The 14211-nt window shown below is 25.0% G+C and overlaps 1 protein-coding gene across 1 annotated transcript in view; it reads right to left on the bottom strand.

The window, feature by feature from the left end:
* LOC113388541 overlaps positions 1-13977 on the bottom strand; it is a 27059-nt gene extending 13082 nt beyond the window's left edge. Inside the window, exons 1-5 of the mRNA XM_026625912.1 lie at positions 13366-13977; positions 11457-11614; positions 10174-10249; positions 9400-9514; positions 8122-9311 (exon numbers count right to left, since the gene is read on the bottom strand). Coding sequence (XP_026481697.1) covers positions 8122-9311; positions 9400-9514; positions 10174-10249; positions 11457-11614; positions 13366-13505 — 1679 coding nt within the window. The 5' untranslated portion in view covers positions 13506-13977. The remainder of the gene's footprint in view (positions 1-8121; positions 9312-9399; positions 9515-10173; positions 10250-11456; positions 11615-13365) is intronic.
* Positions 13978-14211: the final 234 nt, after the last annotated feature.

The following is a 14211-nucleotide window of genomic DNA, read 5'->3' as shown; positions in this document are numbered from 1 at the left end:
TTTTTTTCCAAAAACAATTGTTTCGTCAACACAAGCAGAAAGTTTTTTGAATCATTCAAATCGGATGCTTAGTTCTCACAAAAACTGCAATTTTTGCACATTTAGGTATCTCCGAAACGGCTAGACCTGTCTTTGCCAAAAACTAATCACCACTTCTCCCAATCATTACGAATTGAATGTTTTTTGGATCATTCAAATCGGATGTTCCGTTCTCTCAAAAACTCGATTTCTATTTTCTGCACTCGTTGCTCCGTATCTCCGAAACGGCTGGACCTGCCTTTACCAAAAACTAATCAGCACATCTCCCTATCAATAGGAATCGAATGTTCTTTGAATCATTCAAATCGGTTGATCCGTAAGCCTGAGATCGTCGACGAAAAATTGTCTCCACACACACATTCATTTTTTCTGAAGTATGTCAAAACGTTCAGAAACCTCTGAAACGTGAAGATATGCAAAAATTTTCATTTTCGATTTTTGGCCCATTACTATAATTTACCCTACGGGAAGTTAAATATAAAATATTTTTGTTTTAAAACAAAAGTAGCCTATGTTACACTCAATTACATAATCTACTTCCCAATAAAAGTCTCATCAAAATCGGTCCAGCCGTTTCGGAGATTAGTCCAAACAAACAGACTGACGGACAAAAATTTAAAAAAATGTTAGCTGGTTAAAAACACTGCTATTAAAATATTACTAGCTTTTGTAAGCCAAAATCCACCTATTTCTAACATCTATTTATCTTTTAGGTTACGAGAAGACATTCCGAAGGCATCACACAACTAACAGAGTTCGAGTACCTTAAAAATATTCTATACCAATATTTATCCGGAGGTGTTGGAGGTGTTGGAGCCAACACGAACAGTACCTTGATCAGGGTGATAGCTGCTGTTATGAAATTTGATGCTGCACAAACGCAGACTGTTTTGGATAAGGAAGCCCAGAGGAACACTTTGGTAAAACCTTATTATATTCTCCTGATATCAAGCAGTATAACTCATATTTATTATTATTTTTTCTCCCCAGCTGGGTCAACTGAACCTCATATAGCAACCGAAGTCATTCATCTCTTCCTACTTCAACTACAACAACTATCATCTAGAATAAGGATCACAACACAAAAAAATTCTGGACTCAAAACTACAAACAATAATGCAGAGGCCAAAACTCACACTACTCGATAAAGTGATAAACAAACATGATTCGAACAAAACAATCGAGATAAATAAATAACTAAAAAAGCCAACCAATGTGTTCAGCATTTTAATGGATATATAGTTGGGTAAAGGAGAATAATGGGGTAAGAGATTTATAGAAATATTTGATGATTTTGGATTGAAAGTGGGTCATTGTATATATATATATATATATATATATATATATATATATATTGTGTCTGTTCTGAACTCAGATTTTTTATGCAAAATTTTGATTTTAAATTTTTTGATTCATGTTTTAGAGTTTGAGGAATTGCTTTAAATAGCAATTTGAACTTTGAAACATCAGGAAATTTTACAATGTTAAAAATTTTCTCAATTTAACTGTAAAGTTCGAATACAAAACTGATATATTTTATATATATATATATATATATATATATATATATATAATAAAGGTACAATATTTTATCGTATGACCAAAATTCCATTATCATTAGCACTTGTACTATGACTTTCCAAATATTTTATTTATAACATCAAAGGTTTCAATATGCATTCTAAGACAACTGAAAATTAATAACATAAATTTATGTGATTAATTTAAATTTTTACTTTTTGAATGCTATATATATATATATATATATATATATATATAACAAATGTATTCTGAGTGGTTAACTATTAAATTAGAAATATGAACAAACACCACACTTTCCGCACAAATTTATTAAATAATATTAATTTTACAAACGTTTTGAGACTAGATTTGTCTCATCATCAGTGTATTCTAAATGTATTCAATTAAATACACTGATGATGAGATAAATCTAGACTCGAAACGTTTGTGAAATTAATATTATTTAATAAATTAGTTCAAAAAGAGTGTTGTTTGTTCATATTACTAATTTAATATATATATATATATATATATATATATATATATATATATCAATAGTTTTTATTATTGGAATGCTAAGAATTTCCTGAAAAATATGAACCGAAGCAACTTTGTCATGTATGTGTTCGATTCGAAATGAAGTTTTGTATGTAGATGAATTTTACACGTTTTTAGATGTTATAGTATATAGGAAAGAATATTTGTTGCAATATTTGACGAGATGTACATATACATATAAAATATAGGACTAAATATATGAAAGGATATATAAATTAAAGTTCTTTAAGCAGACATCCATACAGATGAGAGAAACAAAACTAAATTATGTTACTGTAAAAATTTGTAATAATCATAGAGTTCCAATTCTCTCTTCTTCAGTCAAAAAAACCTACAAATTATTTGGGAAGCATAAAATCTACATTCAATGAAAAAAATACTTAATAGAAAAAGAGTAATTTGATAGTATCAATAGTATTTAATTTCAATGAATTATATTTGTTTTTTTTTTAAATAATTTGCTTTTTAAGTACTGAAAAAGTGTCAAATTAAGACTCGAAACAAATGTGATTTTTTATTTATTAAGTTAAAGAAATAAATAATAATTTATTTGATTTAATTTTAAATAAAAAATAGAAATATTCTTGAATTAATCAATAATTTTTGAAAAAATGTAACTATTTTTTTATATTTCAGATAGTAAATTTAATTAACGGTCGATTTTATAGACATTGTATTCAGAAATACAGATTTTTTTAATTTTTAAAATTCCTATGGCAGTCGCAAGGATTTGAAAAAATAAAATAGCAATTTACTTGATTTGAAAACATGAGAAATAAGTTTTTGTTTGTAAAAGATTAAATAAAATTTGAAAGTTTAATGATTAAATTTAGAAAAATAGTACAAATTAGTATTTTTAAAATTGTTATTTAACATAAAGCATATTTCACTTTTATTGAATTAAAAAAACATTTTAGAACATGATTTAGTTCCTTTTTTCTGGATGGATGTCTTAAAAACTTTTTTGATTTTCTTCATAATATATATATATATATATATATATATATATATATATATATATATATATATATTCCCGATGATTCCTGGACAAACATATTTGATCTTCGAAATGCTTTAAGCACTTTTAAAATATTTTTAAATATTTTCTAGTGATTTACTTAAATTTTTTCTTCAGGAATATTCATAACTTTTCTTAGAAAAATATAAAATATTAATATAATTATATTATACCTATACTTTATATAAATCCAAGATATAAAATGTAGAAAGTACAAAAATTATATATTTATAAAAATAAATATACAATATTTTACAAATCAAAACAAAATAATATAACATTTTATCTAATATATGGTATTATTATTATTTTTTTTGTTTGTATTAATAAATGTAAAGTTATTTTTATAAAAAAACTGATTCGAGTACTTAGTTTAATATTATCGTGGATTTTTATTTATAAAGTTATAGAAAGAAATAAATTGGCAATTCTGTATATATGTATGATATTTAGAAAACATAAATAATTTAAAAAAAATATTCTAAAGGAGAAATTTTAAAAATTGTTTACTACCCAAACACTTTTTTATATGTATATGTACATGTTGTATATATGTATATATATCATAGTTAGATTTACATAACATTTATATTAAATTTTCTAGATATTTATAACAGCTTAGAGTATTAGCTATATTTTCAAATATATCTGTCCCTCCCTTAAATGTATATAAAAATATTATAATTTCTTTGCCAAGAGCTTTAAAAAAGCCTTCTTGAGCCTAAATGCAAATGTATTAGATTTTATATCGTTGTTAATTTTTCTGTTTTAGATAATTAATAAAATTATATAGATGAATTTTGTGGGAATTTTTTACACCAATGGCATTACTAACCTTCATTGACAGTTAGTCATAGAGACATCAAACTTAAGTGACAGTTAGTACTGGTACACTAGTACACAAAATTTAGTCTAAACAATATTAGAATATAATATATTAAACAATGTCTGATGAGGAATTATCAATTAATTTTAAGTCATTAGGTCCTAATAAAAATATTTGACTAAATCCTTTGCATGAAGAAGTATAAACATATGAATGGGTATACGGGCTGGTGCAATCTTTTTATTTTGAATCGATGGCATTACTAACCTTCATTGACAGTTAGTCGTGTATACATAAAACCTTATCTTCAATGACATTCATGTACACTTTTATTTTTGAACCTAAGTCTAGACAATATTAGAATATAATATATTCAGAAATTATTAATTTATTTTAAGTCATCAGGTTCGAATAAAAACTTGTACTAAATTGTTTGCACGAAGAAGGACAAAGACGTATGATTGTCTATTTGGGCTGGTGCAATCTTTTATTTTGAAGAGTATAAAGACATTTTGTAAATTTTGTAAATAAGTAATAATATAATATTGTATATGTTGCATTTGGGTAGTAGGGTGATACTGCATCACCAGTTATATATAAATAAATTACATTTATATTGTTTAAAAGCAAAAGTAAAAATTTGCACTTACTTTTGTCATGTGTCAAAAGGGCCTTTGCAAATTTGTCAGTAGGACTCGCGCACTTTTTACCAATTAAATTATTTATAACAATTTGTTGCTTTGTATCTTAAGTCTTAATTAAACATATATACACACTGTAATTAATATCATCAAATTATATTTACTATTAACACTGCATCATTTGTACAATTGTACAATTGTGCAATTTTATTCTACCAGGCCATAGTGTCTTGTTTCACGCTAAATAAAAGCCTTAAAATAACGTGCCCGATTTTACATACACGTAGTTAAACAAAAAAGTTTTACTTACTTCTTTATTAATTAATTTAACGACTTAATGTTTGATGTTAACTGATGGAGAACATAACCTAGAAAATGGTTTTGCTCGTTCGTTCGTCCAGAATGATATTTATATACAAGACTGTTTAATATATGCACAGAATATTGTAATTTATTGTATTTGTTAATTTTTTATTTATATTAATGAACACTTTGCGATTTATAGATGATTTTGCGTTAATTTCGGAAGCACACTTCAAAATTGCTCAACGACTTCGTAATGGACATACGCGGGTACCAATGTTAAGAAAACAAAAACTTGAACTTTTGATAAAAATGTTTAAATTTTTTTAAATTTGCTTTTTTATCTGCTTATTTTATCTAGAAAATAATAATGGCTATTAGTAATGAATAAATATTGTTTTAAGTGTAAATACCAAAAAGTTCAAATCTGTTAGTTTTCTCTATCCATGTATGTTTATTTATCTATGTTTCAAATTTGATTTTATTTATCAGTTTTCAAATTTGGTGAAATCTATTATTAGTGGATTTAAATTCAAATTTGCATTCTATTTTGTTCTATTAGACTCTACTTCTACTATACTATTATTTTCATTCATTATTTATAAAAATAATCATTATTATTAAATCAGATCCTAAATGGGGCAATTCAACAGAATCTTTGATGATCATAAGATTCTTCCTTGCTTGTTTAAGTAAAATACGCCTGATCGCACGGTAAATAGACAGACATTTTCATAATTTTCAATATCAAGAGAGTGTTGCCATGACAACGCTATTTTATGAGCTCTGTTACGGCAGAATTGCCCCATAAGATAATTTTAGAATCTGTATTTAGTCATTTAGATAAATTAACAATTTCTTCAAATAAAGTTTATCCAGTCATTTTCCTTACTGCATACATTTATGCCAGATAATTTGAGTCAGATAATTTAAAAGAACAAAATATGTTTTATTTGTAGACCTAAAATACCAATATAGTCTTTCTCTATTTTCGGTTTGTCCAAATCATTAAGATTTATAACTATAAAGACTCCAAAAAATTCAACTCTATCCATTTTAATCGATAAACTATAACAAATGAATTGGCATACAATTGATATTTTTATCTTGAATTATTAACCAGGTTCAAATCAATACTATTATATTTATTTAAGTTGATTTGATAATTTCTGCTGCTTAATTTAGGACTATCGTAGAGAGCTGGAAACAAGCCCTCGATTAAATATTTCAAATTAATTCCATCTTCATTTCTATTTTCCATATTTGTATATAATAAATTTTATTGTAATAGCTCTAATTTGGTGAAATCTGTTACAAGTGGTTTTAAATAGACTCTATTTAAATTTGCACTCTATTTTGTTCTATTAGACTATACTTTTATTATATTTTATTATTTTCATTCATTATTGATCAAAAATAATAACATATTTATGTCACAATGTATGTGAGATAATTTGAAAGAACAAAATAGTCTTTCTCTATTTTTGGTTTGTCCAAATAAATTAGATTTATAACTAGAAACACTCAAAAAGATTCCACTCTGTCCATTTTAATCGATGAACTATAACAAATGAATTGGTTTACAATTGATATTATTATCATGAATTATTAACCAGATTCAAATCAATACTTCTATATTGATTTAAGTTGATAACAAGCCCATGATGAAATATTTTAAATAGACTATATTTCGATTTCCATATCCCTTATTTCTATATAATAGATTTTATCCTAGTATCTTATTAATTTTTAAATTCCTTAAAGTTAATTCTTTGTTTAAATATTCAATTCTTGATTCAATCAGTACATAAAAACGAAATATTTAAATATGTAACCAGTTTTAAGGTTTATTTTGCGTTGTGACAAATTTTAAAATATTCACCAAGTGTTTTTTACATAAGTACTTGCTTTCAAAGCGATGAAACGATTGTAATATATCACACTTCTAGATATAAATCACATTAACAATGTATTCTCTATTTTATTTTTCAATAATAAAGTAGATCAAAAAATAGTAACAAAACTAAGTTATCAAAAAGACTTTATGAATATTAAGATAGATTTTTTTTCTTATTATTTATGAAACAAGTTTTTGCCTTTGACTTAACAATGTTTACATCTAGTTTTATTATATTTTATAATAAATAAAGTGGGGGCATGTTATACAAACAATTATCAATATCAAAAAATATTTATTTTAATTAGTACATGCAATCATTTGTTCTACTTAACCAGTTGCAAAAATCTTATTTATAAATTAAATCAATTAGAGATCCTATTATTACTATTCTAAAAATGCACACCTTATTCCAGCAGTAAAATCATCATAATTCACACAATTTTACTCTTAAGAGTATTTGCCGAATTGTTAAATATTTTACAAAAATATTTACTAATTGTTATTAACTAATTGTGTATATAGTTAAATTGATATTTTCATTAACTTATGAATAATTTTTGCTAGCTAGATTAATTAAAATAAGTATTAATAGAGAAAAGACAGTGTTGGTTTGAATAAATATAAAAGTGGGTGCAGAAAGGATTCTTAATTGAATTATTGTTTATGTATTTGTATATATATATATATATATATATATATATATATATATATTAAATTATACAAGCAATTCCAATGTCGAAAAATATTTATTCTAATTAGTACATAAAATAATTTGTTCTACTTAATCAGTTGCAAAAATCTTATCAATAATTTAAATCAGTTTAATTAGAGATCCTATTCTTACTATTCTAAAAATGCACACATTATTCCTGCAGTAAAATCATCAGATAATTTTACTCTTATTATATATTTGCCAAATTGTTATTTTTTGCAAAAATATTTACTAATTGTTATTAACTAATTTTGTAAATAGTTATCGTGTAGTTAAATTAAAATCTTCATTTACTTATTAATAATATTAGATAGTTAGGTTAATTAAAATAATGCCAAGTGTAAGGCAGTGTAAATTAGAATCTTAAAATAATTAACTAATTTGTACATAAATCGAAATTTGATGGCTTTTTCAATACCATATTATATACATATTCTTAATATATTACAAATTGTGTTGAATATTCAAAATAATATATACTACAAAGTAAAATGCAATTAATTCCTTTGTAGATAATTTATAAAACGAGGCGATATATCATTTTTTTCAGGATAATAATCTTGTTGATCATCAACATGATTCCATGTTAAATTCTCTACATACTCGGATTTCAAATAAGATTTTATAGTCTTTTTCTTTTGTTCATTCTGTGGAGGCTCTTGTTGCAGCGACTGTTTATTTTTATTCAAATGAGACCGGAGTCTTTCACGAGGTGATAAAATACCACCTGATTTCGGTTTAAATGAATCATTATTACCACATACTATTTTAAACTTATCAGTCGTCTGAGTTGTGAATTCATTATCATTATTACCACATACTATTTTAAACCTATCGGTCCTCTGAGTTGATTTGAATTCATTATCATTATTACCATATTCTATTTTGAACTTATCGGTCCTCTGAGTCGGTTTGAAATCATTATCATTTCTGTGAGATGTTTTATAGTCATTATCATTGTAAGTCCAACGTCCATTGGGAGAGGATTTTGTGTTTGTTTGGTTTCTGGAACTGAAAAATTGTCTTGAGGCATCTCCGGAGCATCTTGCAATGTTTTGGCATAGATTTGAAACTAGTGCATCAGCCTCATTTAAACGGTCACTTTGCGCTGTCTTCATAGGTGGTCTGAATGATCTGGAAGTGACTGCAGGATTTGTCGAGGGTTGTTTATTAACATAATCATTAGATGTGTCTGTTTTAGTAGGTACATCATTGTCTTTACTTAAGGTTTTAACTTGTTCAGTCCTGGAGGTTTGATCAAAAGGGTTATTTAGATTTTCAGCAGAAATTTTAGCTGCACTTTGAACAGTTGTAACATGCTCAACTGTTGTATGCTGTTTATCAACAGAATTTTGTTCTGGCTCAACTATACTTGTTTGTTCTACAGCTCTATTAATATTTTCAATAGAAGCTCTAATAGCTTCTTCTCTACTTGGACGTCTACTACTAATTTCTTTAACTACACTAGAACTACGACTTAAAACTTTTTTGTTCTCATCATCTTTCTTTAGCTCACTTTTAACCTCCTCAGTTCCATTAACTTCAGTCTGTTTATTTTCAACAGAGGTTTCCTCGTTATCCACAAATTCCTTTAACAATGCATTATAAAATTGCTCCACTTTTGGATTCATGGACGGACAATATGTATATGAATAATCTAAACAAAACATGTACCATAATCTAATTGATTTATCCTCTGATTCGTCTAAGTAAATTCTTTGACGTAACAGGTTTAAAAGTTCTGCATATTCTTTGGGGTGGGATTTTGCTATTCGTTCACCATTTAATGTAATCTGAAAGAAAGATGAAATTTCTTATAACTTGCTATGTTAAAAATAAATAAATTTATATAGTAATTTCAATTTAATCTGCATGACTTACCTGTGTTGTGAATTCTTTAGCTGATCTCTTTGTGTTCAAATTTAGAAATGTTTTCAAATATTCCAAAAGAGGCTTAACGAGCCAGTCATATGGTAAACCTTCTGGTGATCGAGCCCTGTAAAAAGACACATATATATAAATATATAAATATACATATATATACATATATATATATATATATATATACGTGGTCTGTTCAAAAAGTACCCGGAATTTTCGTTTTTTCAAAAAAATATTTATTTATTCGTCTACATTAATGTGGTCCCCTTCAAAGTAGTCCCCCCCCAGATATAATACACTTATGCCAGCGTTTTTTCCAATTTTCGAAGCACCCTTGATATTCACTTTTTGATATGTCCTTGAGCACTCTCAGCGATTTTCTTCAATCGAGGAAAACCGCCGTCCTTTCATGGGTCCTTCAACTTTGGGAATAGGAAAAAGTCACACGGAGCCATATCTGGTGAATTTTTGCACTTTGCAACACTTTATTTCATTTTTTACGCAAAATTTAATACAAATTCTTTGACTTTTCAATTCTTCCATTGTAAAAATCGCCGAGCTCAGAAAAACACGTCGAACCTTAGCGACTACCACAGACAAAGTAAACAGTGAATATAGCTGAAAATTTCATCATACTTTAGGGGCATGTATACCAACACAATAAAAAAAAAAATTGACAATCAGACACTCCAGACCCGCGAAATTTAATTATTAGTAATTCCGGGTACTTTTTGAACAGACCACGTATATAATAAATAAATGTTTTTTATTTACTTGCTGTAGTACTGGCTAAACAATGTTGTTGCATTAAACAATTCATCCAAATTCGATTCTTGCATTTCATCCAATCCTAAAATAAAATTGAACAATGTTATAATGCTAACTTGATAATAATTTAGAATACATTATTTGTAAGCTGATATATTACCAATATAATCTAAAATAGAAGCATTCAAAGATCAAAGACAAAATATTAATTTATTGAATGTACAATTCAGTATTTGAACAAGAAGAGCATTTTAATTTTTATTTTAAAGAACTGTCGTTTTTTTTTTTGTTATAATAAAATCTTTAGTTATAATAAACATAAAATTAAATTGATTAATTTAAAATACAGTATTTGATAGCCCTGTAAATAATTTAAAACTATTAAATGAATTAATGAAGTTTCAATTCTTTAAATCTTTGATAAATAATAAACAATTTTATACAAATAAATTGAAAAATCAATTAATTCAACAGCATCAATCAATTTAAAGTAGTTCTTTCAACAAAATATTTAGAATTTTTTGAATATTTTAATATTGAATCGTGGCTTTTGCTTAATAATTGTTTAAATTTTCTTTGATAAATAATAAACGATTTTTAAATTTAACAAATCAATCAGAATCAAACAATTTAAAGTAATTATTTCAACTAAATATTTATAATTTCTTTGAATATTTTAATAGAGAATCATAGTTTTTGCTTAATAATTCTTTAAAGTTATGAATAATAAATATGTTTTATTCAGTCCAAATAAAAAATGCACATGGATCTAACAGCATGATCAATATAAAATAGTTATTTTTACTAAAAAGATCCTATAATTAATAATACATGCATTCTACTAATATTGCATTAAAACTTTATACAAAAAAACAGATATTTTATGTCCAGATCAGTGTCTTTATCAACTAATTTATATAAAAGTAATCCTATGCCTCTATTAGTTATTTTATACAAACGTTTTATATAAATTTGTTGATTAAAACTTACTCAGATAATTTTCCTTCATTAAATTAACCATGAGCAGTAATAATTTTTGACTAAATATTTCCAAAGATTGAAACAATCTTAACTAATAAATAAATCCTATGATTAATAATATATATACTATACTAATATTGATAATTTTTAGCATCAAATTTTAATATAAAAAACTATGTTTAGATCTTGTGTCTTTATAGACTAATTTATATAAAAAAAGTAATTCAAGTCTATTGGTTATTTTATACAAATGTTTATATATATATATATATATATATATATATATATATCTGTGGATTAAAACTTACTCAGATAATTTTCCTTCATTAAATTAACCATGAGCAGTAATAATTTTTGACTAAATATTTCCAAAGTTTGAAACAATCTTGATGCACCAAATTCTGCTAATTGTTCTGCAAAAATGGAATCATTTAACGCTTGCTCGTTCAGTTTGCTGAAGATATCTCTGAAAAATAAGGAAAAAAAATTATATACATATAGTGTAAAATATCACATACAGCCTTTATATATTAAAACAAATATAATTTGCTCGACTTGTAGTTTATAAAAATCTTGTAACCTCTCTATTTCATAAATGAGAATATTTATAATAAATAAAATATTAACAGGCACGTCAAAAACATTTATAAATAAAATAAATTTAAATAAAAGCAACTAAACATATTTTCCCCTACAATATATTTTATAATTCTTTCTATATAAATGTGTTATTAATTTAGTGTTAACTATTTTAACTTATTTAGTATTTAATGCTACTTAAACTTCATCATCGGATATACATTTAATTTTTTTATTATTATATAGTAATTTTCATAAGTATCCTGAAATGTATTTAATTCAATTTAATTTAATTCAAATTCAATAGTAGTTTAGTAAATAATAATTTAAATTTAAACAAATAATTCTTTTCAGGCAAGTGTTCCAAAAATCTTTGAATATTTTATTACGAACACCTAAAAAAGAGTTCAATCAAACAATTATTTATAAATATTTGCGACATGTATTTGTTACTCTTTAAATATTCTCTAATACTCTTCGAGATGTTACATGATTTAATAGTTCTCTACATACATTTTTATCTTCATATATAGTTGCTAGAAGAGTTTATTGCAATACCATTGATAAGTTAGAATATTCAGTCTGTTTAATCAAAATCAAGCAAATTATTAATAAAACTAATATTGTGGTAATAGAAGCTTCGATAAGACTCTATTTTTATAATTCTTGATAAGTATTCTCTATAAATACAAAAAATTATATTCATATCCAGTTATTAAAAGAGTTTATTATAAAACTATTGATCCATTTAAAAATTTAGTTTCAGATAATAAAATCAAATGAATTATTAATATTATTAAATGATAGTGTAGTAATAAAGCCTTCGATAAGTTTGTATATTCACAAACCTGTATGCTGTCGATAAGTATTTACAATCTGTATATATAAAATAAATTTATATTCAGTTATATTCTTTTTATTAAAAATCTATTGATATTTTTAAAAAATCAGTTTCTTTAATTAAAAACAAGAGATTATTAAATAAAACTAATATTGTGGTGATAGAAGCTTCGATAAGACTCTATTTATATATTAATTATTAAATAAAACTCTATTTATATATTTCTTGATAAGTATTGTCAATAAATACTAAAAATTATATTTATATTCAGTTATTAAAGGAATTCAGTATAAAACTATTGATATGTTTAAAAATTCAGTCTCAGATAGTAAAAACAAGTGAATTATTAAAATAAATGATAGTGGTAAGGAATAATAAAGCCTTCGATAAGTATGTATACTCACAGTATTTGCAATCTGTATATATAGATATAAATTTATGTTACATTCAGTTACTAAAATTTGTTGGTAAAAATTATTGACATATATAAAAGATTCATTCTATTTTATTAAATTTGAATAAATTTTTAAATACTTTATATTTTACTTATATTATGATAATCAAGCCTATGATAAGTATGTATATTCTTTACTTATTTGTTTCTCGACAATCTGTATTTATATATACCAATTTATATTTATATTAACTTATTAAATAAGTTTATTATAAAATTTTTGATAGGTTTGTAAAATCCTGTCTCTAATTAAAAATCAATCAAATTATTAAACAATTGTGTTCACAATTTTGTAAAAAAAATTAAATGTAAGTATTTAATTTAAGTGAAAGATCTCCCTTACCTCAAATGTTTAGCACTAGTACATTCCTTTTGAAATACACTTTGTATATATTTAAATTTCTGATTCAATTTAATTCCATCATCTCCATTAACATCAATTGAACGAATAGCATCGATTATTTTATTACAACAACTATCCATTTTGGATAAAAGCTCCGAAACACCAAAATGTAGAGAAATATCTAAAAGCACTTGTGTCCTTTTCGATCACAAAAACATGAATGATTGTAAAGTACTTTCCATAAGGAAATTTAGTCAAATAGCACAGGTAGAGAAAAGGGTTTTTAAAAGGATTCAGGTAGAAACAGGTGTGTTGTAATAAATAATAAATGTTGCCAAATTTTTAAAGGACATACGGTTTTGAGGTTATGTTGCGGTAAATGTTGGAAAATATCACAGCGAGTTTATAGTTTTTTTTTACTATTTTTTACATGCGTAGATAATGTTTTAGGTAAATATTTTTATATTTATCGTGAATTAAATGTTGTTTTACACATGTTTATACCATGACTGAGTTTGTGTAATGTGTGCGAGTTGAAAACTTGTTTTTCAAGCGTCGTGTGCGAGTGACGTAGATTTAAGATGGAGGCCGAAGGAATATTTTACATTTCATTTTATTTGTTAATTTAATTTTGCTAAGAATTGCTGAAAGAGTTTTAAAAATTAAATAAATAATATAGATAAATATACATGCTTGAACGTTATCACAAACGAAGTTTGATAATTATCGTTTAAAAATGTAAAGTGACAGTTTGCTATTTGTCCCGCCATTGGCGATGATTTTTTGGAACTTAAATAAAACACTGGAAGTACTTTATATTAATTTTTTGCACAGTAATAAATACAC

The sequence above is a fragment of the Ctenocephalides felis genome, unplaced genomic scaffold (genome assembly GCF_003426905.1).
Source record: "Ctenocephalides felis isolate EL2017-DRISC unplaced genomic scaffold, ASM342690v1 CF-g0.4_SCAFFOLD_03572, whole genome shotgun sequence".
Taxonomy (NCBI): Eukaryota; Metazoa; Arthropoda; class Insecta; order Siphonaptera; family Pulicidae; genus Ctenocephalides; species Ctenocephalides felis.
The sequence above is the reverse complement of the archived record's forward strand: the minus strand, read 5'-3'. Positions and strand labels throughout refer to the sequence as shown.